Source organism: Teleopsis dalmanni, chromosome 2 (assembly GCF_002237135.1).
Source record: "Teleopsis dalmanni isolate 2A chromosome 2, ASM223713v2, whole genome shotgun sequence".
Lineage (NCBI taxonomy): Eukaryota > Metazoa > Arthropoda > Insecta > Diptera > Diopsidae > Teleopsis > Teleopsis dalmanni.
This window is the reverse complement of record NC_051847.1, coordinates 231,147,461-231,161,811: the sequence shown is the minus strand read 5'-3', so window position 1 is coordinate 231,161,811 and position 14,351 is coordinate 231,147,461. Positions and strand designations below refer to the sequence as shown.

General features: G+C 28.3%; 1 protein-coding gene across 17 annotated transcripts in view; it reads left to right on the top strand.

Annotated features, from left to right (window-relative positions):
• The window catches only part of LOC119679812 (tropomodulin), a 49,394-nt gene that overhangs the window by 31,761 nt on the left and 3,282 nt on the right, over nt 1–14,351 (top strand). For 3 of the 17 annotated variants that reach the window (XR_005252430.1, XR_005252431.1, XM_038092368.1), the window contains exons 3-7: nt 9,205–9,357; nt 9,417–9,708; nt 9,771–9,991; nt 10,072–10,323; nt 10,382–10,529. Coding sequence is in view for 10 of the 17 variants with exons in the window: in XM_038092368.1 (XP_037948296.1) it covers nt 9,205–9,357; nt 9,417–9,708; nt 9,771–9,991; nt 10,072–10,323; nt 10,382–10,529 (1,066 nt within the window). In the remaining 7 variants the exon portion in view is untranslated. Of the gene's footprint in view, nt 1–1,558; nt 1,897–2,125; nt 2,203–8,965; nt 9,114–9,204; nt 9,358–9,416; nt 9,709–9,770; nt 9,992–10,071; nt 10,324–10,381; nt 10,530–10,792; nt 11,799–12,134; nt 12,550–13,373; nt 13,473–14,351 lie in introns of those variants that run through there. The other 14 variants (XR_005252428.1, XR_005252427.1, XM_038092359.1 and 11 more) reach the window with 11 other exon arrangements.

The following is a 14,351-nucleotide window of genomic DNA, read 5'->3' as shown; positions in this document are numbered from 1 at the left end:
TCATTTATAAGAAAATAATTACGTTTGCTGCATCCAAGTTAACTGCCTGTCGCACTTAAGCGCCTCGTATCGGCAGAATTAAATTGCCATTTTCTATAAATATCGTCCAACTTAGCTGCGCCACCTAAGAAACGAATTTGCAAACAAAAAAAAGGTCTTTTCGCCATTAAGGTGCTGAAGCGTCTTTGCATTCAAAATAATTGCGAAGAATTTTTACCAAACCTCACATCCTTCGAGGATAGATTTTTAAAATTATCTATAAAAGTGGCTGCAGTGTAAACAAAAATGTTAACTTTCTTTAAAGATAATTAATACTTATTGTCTAAATAATTAAAAATATTTTAATATGTATAAAATAAATACATATATGTATAAATACCGTAAAATTTAATTTTTTTTATTTTGTAATGTTTAATAAAAGTCAGGGCATATTAAAAATAATTTTGGTTGCGATGAAATGCACACTATTTTAGGCAGACTGTTAAAAATACTCCATAATCTCTGCAAACGACTCAAGGCAGTTAAGCGAATTATACTGTATACGTATTTTCATTTTTGTTTTTTTTTTTGATATTTTCTCTTCTTGTCAACAACAAAGCCATCACTAGCAACTGTCATAAAAAAAAATAGATTGTTAGCATGGGTGCATGTTTTGAATATAGATGGCACTTCATATAAAGATTTTTTTATGAAAGACCAAACATATTTTTTATGTTATATGAAAAATTAATATCTATTGCCTTTCTTCAATTTACAATTGTGTTATTACTATCTGTAAAATATACCTTTTGGTCATAACCAAAAAAGTGCAAAATTGTCGTGACCAATTGTCACATGACTGTCTGTAAAAGACTGTAGCAACATTGCATGCGAATTTTATTTTGAGTGTTTGTACGTATATTTTTTTCGTGCGAACATGTCGAACGTCGGATTGACAGTTCTGTTGATATATATTTAGCGAAAAATCCGTTATTAAATTATTTATTTATTTCAAATATAAAAGTTAAATTTGGGTGAATGTATATAAAATGGATAAAAATGGAATTTACTGTTGCTCGCCTGTTCCTCAACCATAATAATTAGCAAATTGCAATTCATTTCCAAAAAGTAATTTATGTTTTACATACATTTCCATTTTTAAAATTAAAATTACAAGAAAACAAGACACACCTCTCAATTTCTTTATTTCCACCTTCGTTTTCGCACGAACGAATGAATATCAAACAAAATATTTTGTTCCATCAACTGCTCATACGAAAGAAACAACGCCTCGTAAGAATAGTTCACAATAGTAACAACTCACACATTATTACGTACATTCAATTTGTTTGTACGAATAGACAAGACAAAATTCGCATGTAATGTAACGACAGTCTAACATATCCCTTACGATCATACGCAGCAATTATTAAGTGTTTCATCCACTCATTTGTTAAGTTTGTTGTTCGGTTTGTTAAGTATTGGCAGCTCTAAAATATTTGTAAACCTCATATTAGCAGAATTACCAGCTTCACAATTTTGTCGACATGACCATACATTGTTTGAGTGGTTTTATGTTACATATGCAGTGCGATTCGAGTTGGTTGTGTTGTATTTTGTTGCTTGTTGTGTGGGGCGGATTGTATTTTTAATTAAGAAATAAAAATATTACAATTGTTTACAGTTTAAAAACATTATAGTTTAATTAATGCAAGTAAAGATTAAGTGTGCAAAATAATTTCCAAATAAAACAAATAAACTGCCATCTGCTGTAAATTTATTATCTGAGCGCAGTTAACGCCCAAAAACATTTTAGAGCTTGTGTTCTTCTAGTGGGTAAAAAAGCACCAGTTTTAAGAAAAATATTTTTGAATTGCGGCAGAGACGGTATTCGAAAATAAACCAAAAATGATGGAGGTTAGTAAATAATTTAACACAATATTAACTGTAAACGTATGTATAAAAATTAATTATTATCGAAAGCAATAATGTGTCAGCGGCGACGTTTTGCCCACAATAAAAACAAATTTGATATGATTACGTCAGTTTTGTTTTCACTCAAATGTAGCTATACCGTTTTTTACTTAACACTTACTACTAAGAAAGTTTCACTCGGTTGAAGTTACATTGATTTTATATAAACAATTGAGTAGTTGAAAATTTTAGCCTCAGAATGTTGTTTGGGGGCTGCTTATTGATTTTATAAATTATTTGTAACTTGAAGTATGTTTTTTTAAATATTTTTATTTAATGTTTATATTTCCGTTACTACCTTTTTTGGAACAAGCAACTTTAATTCAATGTTTTATTAACGGCAAATTTTGTTATATTCTCAAAACCATTTGCAATTTAATTTTATTTCATTGTTTAAGTATCCAAAATAAGTAAAACATTTATTTTTAAATATTGTGCAAATGACTTGTGAACCATTTTAAATAATTTGAAAACATATATATATGTAAAAACATGCCAGTGTAAAAAGCGTATATGGCAAACACATTTGGTTTAAATAGTGAGTCAAACTTACAACCGTTTAACTTAGCCCTTAAATTAATTGCTTCGGTTCAGTCACCTTTTGGCAGTGCAGCCATAACAAAGAGGTTTACGTTATTATATTCAATTCACTGCACGAACTGTAATCGCATTAGCCACCACCAATAATCCTCAAAGAATTAAAATAAATTTCTTGTTAAATTGTTGATTACGAGTAAAGGTTTTATTTTATTATAAAAGAAACATATTTATGCGATATATTACATTCATTATTTAAATGATAATTAAATAAACTTTCGTAATATCTAAGGTAAACCTAGGAAAGGTGTTAATGATGTGTTACACTTGTGATTGAGATTCGATTTAGTTTTTATATTTTTAATTTTTTCGTATATATTTAAATCTTGCCATTAGGTGTTAAATGCAACATCATTCAAATATTTTTCATGTGTCAATTTGCAGAACTTATAAATACAGTTAAATCGCGATAATTCGTACCCCGATAAATCGAAAACCTCAATAATTCGTGACAAACTGCTGGTCCCTTGAAAAAACGTCATTAATTCGTAAAATTTCCATACATTTTGATCTAAGAGGAGATCGTAGTTCGTAATGCAGAACAAAAAACCTGTCTGCAAATTCAAGGTGCTTCAACAACATTTACAGCTTTCTAAAGCATTACCAACACAATAAGAACCCGTGGATAACAATGGATCTATTTAACGAATGGCTTCAGATGCTGAATGATAATATGAAAACTAAAAATCGAAAAATAGTGTTATTTATGGACAATTGTATAGCGCATAATGGGTCCCCTAATCTCAGTCATGTAAAAATAAATTTTTTGCCAGTAAATACTACTTCCAAAGGGCAGTCCCTTGACCATCGTGTTATAAAAATTTTTTAATTATCTTACCTCAAGGAAATGGTTATTAATCTAGCTAATAGCATTGATGAAAGAAAAGAGTTCAAATATACGCTATTTACGGCAATGCAAATTGCATATAAGGCGTGGAATAGTGTCAGCCTATCTTGGATTCAAAACTGCTTCCGGGCTTGCAGTTTTAATTAAACATTAAACGAAATTGTATGTCAAGTCGAACAATTCAACATAGATTATATAGGGGACCGTATATATGAGAATTTAGAGAATCTCACTCTTTTTGATGATTACGTGAACATTGGTTATTTGTTTTGCAACCATATATGGATTGTTGTAGAAGAATGTTTGCATTCTGCTAAGAGCATGAAAATGATAGTGATTGATTGTTTCTTGTTTAAATGGCAAAATAAGAATTAATTTGTAATGTTTTCCCAGAGAGTTAAAACTAATTGTTATTTAATAATAAATAAAAACACAACAATATTTGAATATTGATTCATTTTGATTTAAGTTCGGAAAAATGAATTTCTTTAATTTATTTTTTTTAATAATTTGAACTAATAATATAAGTTAGAATATATAGAAAACTTTCTAATACTTCAATATCCCTTTTATGATTTGTATTAGTAGGTTTACATAATGAACGTGCCATACTATTTCAACGAGAACAATTTAAATTCTTTATTGTATTTTGACTTTCAGTTACAACTCAACAAACTAAACACAATAAACTTTCAAAAACTGCAAATGAAGCAATTATTCTCGAAGTGCCATACATCACATCACAGTGTTCTGCATACAAAACAGTCAGCTACATTTCACATTTGGCTACAGATATCATTGTGTATGTGTGTGTGCGTATCTAATATGCATTTGAAGCAAAGATTGATGAGACCAATTTTTAAGTTTCAATAATTCCAAACACGTCTTTCATTAAAACTAATAAATTTTTAAAAAAAGTAGTTGAAAATTTAGTTAAATATTTTTCAGCTTGGCATATTAGATATACATTACTTATGTTAATGTTATATGGAATATAAATCATATATCACTTTGGATATAATTATATTATTTTAATTGTCAATTATTTTAATCAAATCTTTTAATCAAAAATTTCAAATATGAAAACCGAGTTTTGTTCCATGTAATTTACTAAAAGTTCCGCGACCCACACAGAAAGTTGAAAGAATTTTTTTTTTTGTTATTTTTCAACATATTATATTATATTTTTCGATACGTTGAGTCAACTTCAATTGAACCAAAATTGTTACACATAATGATTTGGAAATTGTGCGATATTTTTCAAGGTAGTCAGTAAACCGTTCTTACCTAGCTGTAACTTTCTATACTGACAGTCTTTTAATCTTTGCATTTTAATACAAAATATTTTCCAAATGTGGCTTAGTAAAGCTCATTAATTCTTATATGGCGATCACATAAGAGCATTTATTATTTTTTTCGATGATTTTGTCAAAGCAGGCATTTTCCGATCATCCACTTTATTAGCGTTAATTTAAACTTTAGATTTTTATTCTAATGTTAGAAAATATATTATTTTGAATATAGGAAAATATTTTTTCAAAATCTATAATAATAATTTCTGCATAGTTGGCTTTTATTAAATTCGCTTGCGCTGAATCTTAGTCATGAGAACAGAAAAATAATGGAAGATCCAATAGTTGTTTGGGTTCTAAACAGATTTCTTCACAACAGCCATTTTTAATGTGTATGATTGGTCACGCTAAGGTCATAATCCACTAATTTATATTTCTTTCCTATTTTTGCTCAGCTTGTCGTTTTTTCGAAAATTGCTATATTTAATTAAATTAAATTTATACTAATTCTCTGTTTTGTTTAAATTTTTTCGACATTGACATTTTAAAGATAAAAGAAATTTGTGCTGTCAAAAATGTTTGTTATTTTTAGAAATTTATTTATTGTTTTTTATTGGGTAAGTAGCAAGTTTAGTTGAAATTTTTAGTGTGTTGATTTTATAAATATGTTTATACGTCAATTAGCCTATATTGCTTATATATCGTTTAATTGAGTTTATACAATAAATAATATGAATATGTATTATATACAATAGTATCCGACTTCTATATAATTGCTTAACTGTTTTTAGACTAGGCGTTATTTAAGGGTCGGAAGAAGTAGTAATTGTGATTGCCTGATTTTAATCTTCTAAATAATTTTTGACAGTTACATATAATCTTATTACATATTACATATAGTCTTGTATTATCATCTTGAAGAATAGACAAAATTGTGCCTATTTTTTGGTATGAAAATGTTAAAATAATTGAAATTTACTTCTTAAAGAATTTTGAATATAATATTGAAATTTCTGCAGTAAACTCTGTATATACACTAGGGTGCCATTAATTTTTGAAAGTCGGAAAATTGCCCGCGGCACCCCCCAGATCGGTTCATTTTACTAAAAAAATAATCTTTGAAATTTTAGTTCAATTGGGTAAGTGAAAATGGTGCCCCAAGAGCCTCAAAGATTGGAAAATAACGATTAACGATTTTCCATAAAATTCATCTTTGATTGCTTATATCTCCGACATATTTAATTTTACATAAAAACTGTCTTCCTAAAAGTTATAAATCTATTTAAAATAAACAATTCACTCATACAAAGTTTTTCTGTATTTCTAATAGTTATTGAATAAAACAAAAAATAAGTTGAAGTCACCCGATTGCTAGCTTTGAAAGTACTATGAATGTAATTGTCCGCTTCAGCTTTACAAAAAATTTAATATTTCTAAAAAATTTAAAATAAATTCAATATTTCCAAAATTTAATCTTTTTAAAAATAAAAAGGTACTAATTCTAGGTTTGTCCGACATAATTTTTATTATTTTGGTTAAAGTTGACGGAGCAAAGTATCCTTATTACCTTCAGTTATTTTTGCGCGATCTATTGATACTCTCCTGACTTTCTTGTCATCACTATCTACTATATTAAAATTTGAAACCATCTTTTTCTTTGTCTCAGGTGATATATTTAAATCCAAAAAAGCAAAATGAACAAGCTTTGACTGAGAATAGAAAGAAGATTAAAATCTTGAAAATGAGCTTTGACTGATGACAAAGCATTAAACCATACTTCAACATACACTTTAGTAATAAATATACATATATCGCAAAGAGCATTTTCTTCTTCTGTAGATAATTTGAACTCTTTCCTAAATAAAAATATTTTTAATACATGCATGACTTTCACCATCCATCTTGCATGATGTATAGCTCCAGGAGGTCGAAACTTTATGGTACAGTTCGGCTTTTCTCCTAAAAACATTAATGCAAGAACTAAAATTTCACACAGATTATTTTTTTAGTAATATGAACCGATCTAGTGGGTGCCGTCAACCGTTTTTACGAAAAAAAAATTGCCCATATACCTTAATGGCACCCTAATATACACACACAAATTAAATACAATTAAGAACTAAGTAGACTTAGACTTAAAAATGTATTAACAAATCGAAACCAAATACATTTGGTCTTACCAAACTTTATTCAAAAGTTATTTATTCCAAACAAATATAAAAATTATATTGGTTAAGAGTAAAAAATTGTCTAGAATTTGTTCTGTTCTCATTTTTGTGTATCCTGACCTTCTAAATGCACCTTTAATTAATATTTCAATTACCTTATCAACTCTTAAAAATATAATATAGGGCAATAAGGCAATAAATTTCCTCAAAATCAGAATCCTCAACGCTCCACTCAACGCATTGTTCAGCAGTTTCTGGTATGATTTTAAACAAAATTTAGATGTAAACTTTAAGAATTCCATATCGTCAGTTGATAACAAACATTTGTTCTAGTCACTTACTCAAATTGTTTTCGTTTTTGGTTGGTAAATCTGGATTTAATCTAGGGCGGCCAATCAATTGAAGAAGTTAGGCCAGGTTTATCAATCGGAAACGGCATTAATATACAAAGGAAATTTGCTGTATTCGGGAAAAACTTTTTTACTACAAATATTTATAAATATTTCGGAATATAAAAATGTACTAAACAACAACTCAAACTAAAATCTCGATATAGTTCAATAATCAATACTTTCAGTTTAATTTGAAAATATTTTCGTTTCTCTTGAAATATCCATCATAAATATTTTTTTACCTTTAAATTAGGCCAGCTAAGCAGTTACATAATTTAAACATTTTATATTGTATTCGTTTTTAAAGAAACTAGTTTTTGTTATGCTACTACGGGTATCTGCGCAGATACATGCGAATGTTACTCATGCTTAACGTGAATACTAGTCTGCTTTATTTTGTAATTTTTAATGCTGCAATATCAATAGTTCAGTACAACCAGTAATTACATTTCTTTGTTTAGCTTAGGTTAAATTACATTATGTCAGGTAATTATTATGTAGTTTTATTCAGTCATGAGTGGTATTCACGATCTCGAGTAATTAGCTTGGTAACAGAATAACTCGAGTGAATGTATGTTGTTGTTGGCTGTTGTTGTTGCTGTGTAACGCAGTTACACAGATACTGACCAACGAACAAGTTACCGAAATCGCCATTATCAACCAAATTAAAATATTTCATCTGTAAAATCTAGGCCGTTTTTTCATTTAAATATTTAAAAAATTCACAAAATATTTTTAAAACCATGATTTTTGTATTAACAACTGTGTGTATTTAAGCAAAATGAGTTCACAGCTTATATATATATATATGTATGTATTATATTTGTACTATATATATATCTAGTATATATGTATATGTAGTATATATATGTATATGTACTATGTATATGCATGTGTTCTATATATATATGTATATGTAGTATATATATATGAATATGTATTAAATTTCTCTCATCCGTATTAGTAAGAACGTTTGGACAGTCTGTTATAAGCAACGAAGAAGTTTAAAATATTAAATAGATCAGCAAGACCCACTTTTAAGGCATTTACGAGAAGTCATTCAAGTGCACAAAGCGCATCACCGTCAAGAAACATATAGGTAAACTCAACGCTCGACAATGTTTTGCGACGGTCGTACCAGTGAAGATATTTGGACATTGTCTAAAATGTTGAAAGCTGTTTGGTTTTGTTTTCTTTGGTTTACGACCAAAAGTTTTGTTGGGTGCATGGTTTTAAATGTGTTGTCGACCCAAACAACCAACTGGAAACAATGACTTTGTACCATAATTAATTTCCGCAGTCGTCTCGAAATTGCTACGTACAAAATCGTATCATAGTATTGAATTCTGTATTACGAGTAAAATTCAACGTTAATTCGTATTGTTGGCTTATATGATTTTAATTTTAATTTTTGCATTTTAACTTTCAAACTGAGTTAAAAATGATTACATTTAACTAGTCACCGCCTGCATGATAGACAATATATATATAGGTATGTATATATACATAATTATATACTAATATATATATATATAAATATTTTTAAAAATTAACTCATAATTGGATTTGTTCTAAACGGTTTGTATTCGTAAATGAACTTATTGATTTCCATAAAATATTAAAGAAAATCGTTTTTTTTTTGCTTAAGAATACAATTTAAGTAGCCCTTGGCATATTATTTTTTTAGTTCAGTCTAGCCTGTCTTTTATTCGAGAATCGTAAACATTTCTTCAATAAAAATATGGATTTAACACCCAGCTTACAATTATCTAAAGAAATACCAGAATTTCAGAAGATAAAATTGCGACCAGTACCTCAAATAAAAAGACGAGCTCCACAGCCACCCATATTAAACACGAGAAAAGTGTGATGCTTTAAATTTTTCTACATGATATCCTAATTATCACATATTTACTGTATTCCTTTAATTAACATATCACTATTTTTCTTTGTAGACTTCGTCGACTACAAAAACCACTACTATGACAACGCCGGCGAAGCTTTATGGCAAAGATTTAAGTGAATATGATGAAGTGGACGTTGATGCTTTATTGGCACAATTATCACCTGAAGAAATAAATATATTAGCTAAGGAAGTAGATCCCGATGTAAGAATAATATTTAATGTTAACATGAGTGTATTTAATGTTCTAAATTAATTTTAAAGGACAATTTTTTGCCGCCTGATCAACGTTGCAGTTATGAATGTGTTAAAAGTCCTACCGGACCTTTGGATCGTAAGAAGCTAATTGAACATATTAACAAGGAGGCTGTGGAAACTCCTGATCAACCAGAATTTGAACCATATATTAAAGGTACAGTTCGGGGCAAGAAATGGGTCCCACCACCTAGAGATGAACGCGAAATTGAAGCCGAAGAACAAATTGCTATTGATTTAGGTGATGAGTATGAACAGGCTTTGACAGATGCCACGCAAGAAGAAATAATAGACTTAGCAGGTATTATCTATTTTTATATTAATAACATGACATGTTTGAAATTGCATCTCAATATTTTGTAGCAATACTTGGTTTTCATTCTATGATGAACCAAGATCAGTATCATGCTTCCTTATTAAATAAAGGTCAACCTGTTGGTTTAGGATGGGATGGTATAACCAAATCAACACAGCAAAAATTATATCCTATGGATCCACCTAACGATACTGATATTGATGAATCAATAAAACGCGTCAAAAATGATGACGTGAAACTGATCGAATTAAACTTAAATAATATTAAAGTAAGAATAATGTCTCACTTTGAATGTTTTCTTACAAAATTGATGTTTCCAAGATTTTTAACAACATAATATATTTTTAGAATATTTCTGATGAAAAATTTGAGCAACTTTTTGTAGCACTGCCCCAGAATGAACATTTAGAAGTTCTTTCGTTAACTAATGTTGGCCTTACTGATAAAACAGCTCTTCTTCTAGCAGAAGCAATTGAAAAAAGCAAAACCTTAAGAGTATTAAATGTTGAAACAAATTTCATTAGCCCGCCCGTGATTGTAACTCTAGTAAAAGCTTTGCTTAAATGTCGTACCATTGAAGAGTTTAGAGCTTCAAATCAAGTAAAATGTATATATAATTTTATATGGTCTTTCTTTTTAAATTTTCTTTTTAATTCAGCGATCATCAGTGCTTGGTAACAAAATTGAAATGGAAATTACCGATTTAGTGGAGCAGAATACATCACTACTCAGGCTAGGGTTGCACTTGGAATTTAATGATGCTCGTCATAGAGTTGCTGCACATCTACAACGTAACATTGATAGAAGTAAGTTTCGAGCTTTTATTTCTTTTTGTATGATTTCTCTAGGAATAAATAAAAAAAATTAAAAATGTTAATGTCGTAGATAACTCTCACCGCTGGTGACTGATATATATGAGCCTATATATATATATATATATATGTGCTTATATATAATTTCTCTTTAGGTTTTGTTATATTAAATTCGTTTATACGAATGTTTTTCTGTAATAAATGAAAAAAATTACTCTCTGATAGGTTTAATTATTGAAAAATTCTTAAAAATATAGGTGAATTGCAAAATTTGTCACCATTTGTCAAATCATCCATTTCGTCATCTCTGATATCATCGTCACAAGCAGTTCCATCTTTAATAAAAGAGAAACAAAAATATGTTGCGGATGCTCAATACAATATTAAAGATATTCTTACACCATTGCTACCATCACAACCAAATTTAACCGCAAAATCATGTGTGAATGATTTAAATAATGAAAATTCAAATGAAAGTGCACAAAATGGTTCATTTGAAGAATTTCGAAAAGTCAAGAAAAATTCATTACTTAATGATCAATTTGAAATTGGCTCTTCATTACAACAAAACTTGACAATTACTGCTGATCAGTACATTTTAAACGTATCCACAAATTTAGATATTGATATCGCTTCCATGGCAACATCATTATCATTGTCTACGAAAAAAAATGCTGTGGAAACAAGAACATTTAGAACAGTAGAAACAGATGCAACAAATACTGTGGCAACAATAGCAGGATTAAATTTTATACAAAACTCCGTTGAAAATAGTTATGATGAAAAAGAAATATAAATGATAAAAAATTTATTGAAATATCGATTGAAGCACACTTTCACATACCTTATTGCATCCCTCGTAATTATTGGAAAGAGTATAAATTATATTTCTCCCTTCATAATATTGAAGTTCATATAAAATATTATCATGTATATAATTCCGTAATTGACAACAGGTAATATTGCCGACCCCTTTACCTTCGTCCCAATATTTATATGTGAAAAATAATTTGTTTTAATTATAACACTTTACGTGGTCATAATTCATCGTAATCGTCGCCTATCAACCAAAAATGTTTGAGTTCTGTTATGATGTAAAAATGTTATATAGTATATTATTGTTTAAAGGATATTTTTAAATTGTAAGAAAGTTACAAAAATAGATATAGAGAATCGTAATAGCGGGACTTTTGTTCAAATACATGCTTATCCATAAACAAATCACTAATGCCTAATCACATGAAATAAAATTCGATAAATGAACCATTGCTATAGTTTTAAATAACAATACAAATGGTTTTAAACAAATTTATTGAAAGAAGTTTAGTAAAAAATTGTTTAGAACCATTTAGATCCATTATTTCATTCCCTACTTGTAGAATTGATTACTCGTTTCTATGTTATTCCTTTTAAATAGTTTTTGTTTATTACACATTTTTTGTTTATTTGTTTTTCTCTTGTATTTTTCACATTTCAAGTTGTATAATTAAAATAATTCATTTAATATAAATTTTTTATTTTTTTGTAAAAATATAAATATATAAATCATGTTAAATAATGATTGATCGATATAACCAACATCATGAATGACAAAAAAAGTTGTACGCGTACAAAAAATGAAACCGAGCTTACCAAAATTAATTTTACCTCCGGCGAATATGGAAATAGAATACCCGGAGCCCCTTTCGTTAACTCCATCACCTACACCATCCCCTCAGCCTCAGAACGACTATGACGTAGAGGTGGACCCTGACAATGTGGTTATTCGTGGTGGCGCAAATAATTTTGATCCAGAAATTGATCCTGATAATACCATAATTCCTGGCAGTCGTGCCGTTACACCAATAGATGATAATGATAACATTGAGCAAACTGCAACTCTTAATGAAGATATCTCCAGTTTTAAAGCACATACGTGAGTGAGCAAAACCAATATGGTTCCAACTCAATCCTCACTACAAACAAAACAACAGAATCAGATCAATAACCACAACAATAAAATACAATATTATAAGTACGCATTCAGCCATTAAAAATATTAAACAAAATTAACCTTCGTCATGATTAGTATAAATCATTGGAATGTGGCCAATCAGATATACTTACTTCATATTTAAGAATGAAATGAACTCCTCTGTATATAAAACAATGTTTATTGTTTATAGCTTATAGCTGTTTGTTGACTATTATGCATCCCATATACCTTAGTAATTATCCCAATGTTAATTTATGTCATTAAGTACATATTTCTATACAAAAGTATTTACTGCTCTCATTGCCTGTATATATACTTGTTTTGCTGTCCTTTCGCATATTACAATTCTTAACTTTTAACTAATAAAAGTGATGGAAATGCTCATTTTAATATAAATCTCATTTGGTGTTTAAAATGTTGATACTGTATTTTTAAAAGGCCGACATATATGTGGGAAATGGAATCATATTTTAGTTGTTTTTGCTTATCATAATTTTTGCTTCATTTGTAAATAAAAAAAATTAGTTGTCATTATCGCATTGTCATTATTGCCGCACATATTCCAGTTATCTTTTGGGTACCTATATACCTCTCATTTTTTTTATTTATGTGGACCCTTGTCAATTTGTTTCTTATTTTAAAGTTTGGAGTTCTAGAAAGGTTTCAGCTATTCCTGTATTTCTATGTCCAGCAAGTCCACATTCAATGAGATTGTTTTACCTTCTTCTAACTTAATTGTTAATTGTTTTTCGTACATATCAAACATACACAGAATACAAATGATAGTTCGAATTTTATTTAAAAAAAAATACAAAAGTTTCTAATAGTTTATTTTTCTATTACTTTTATTTTTTTGTTTGCAGTAAGAAAAGATCTTGAGTTACGTCTGCAATTCAGATTTTTTAATAATCTACACAGGAAATCAACAAGAATTCAATAAATAAAAAGCAAAAATTAATTCAACAAATATAATAGTAAAAAAAAAAAATTGAAATTTTTATTTCGTAAGAACTAAGAAAACTTTTTAAAATATAATTGTTTATAAATTAAACTGATAATATTAGTTAAGCAAACCAATCATTTATACACACATAAATAATATATAAAAATAATACAAAATTATTTACTGATTACGTATAAAATATAAAATAATTAACCGAAGTGCTTAATGCTATTAATTCAATAGAAATGATTAAGAATAATTATTAATAATAAATGAAGAATATCGTGAAGTCGGATTAGAATACGACTTTGAACTATTGACGGAAAAAAGATAAGTTAAACACTATTTAGACAAAATAATACATTTATCAATAAACGAAAACAATTGTGAATCTTCATGGAAAACCAATTCTTAAGAAGTATATAAAAATATAGATCTGTATAAGTGGAAAAGGTACTTATGGATTTTCATAACAATGAGTTGCTGTATTACATAAAACTCTAACACGTCTTGTTGTTTAGTTCATAAATTTTTACTAGTCTAAAGTTATAAAATAGATAATATGCTTCACTATAAATAGCTTAATTCTAACTGCAAGACTGTTAAATAAAAATATATTTAATTGAATTTAAATTGCGTTGCGTATAGTTGAAATTAAAATTGACTGTAACCGTAATTAGAAAGCTAAGTAAGTGCTGCAATTGAAAACATCTTTTAATGTAGGTTTAACTAGTAATTCGACTAAAATTTTATTTAATTTGAAAAAATAAATAAATCAGAATAAAAAGTTCATTGGTCCATATTTTAAATTATTTAACTTAAATTTGTCCTAATTTATGGATGTCCTTCTAACTGAATGTGCTTCATCCCGCGTATGAATCTTGTTTTTTACACTAAT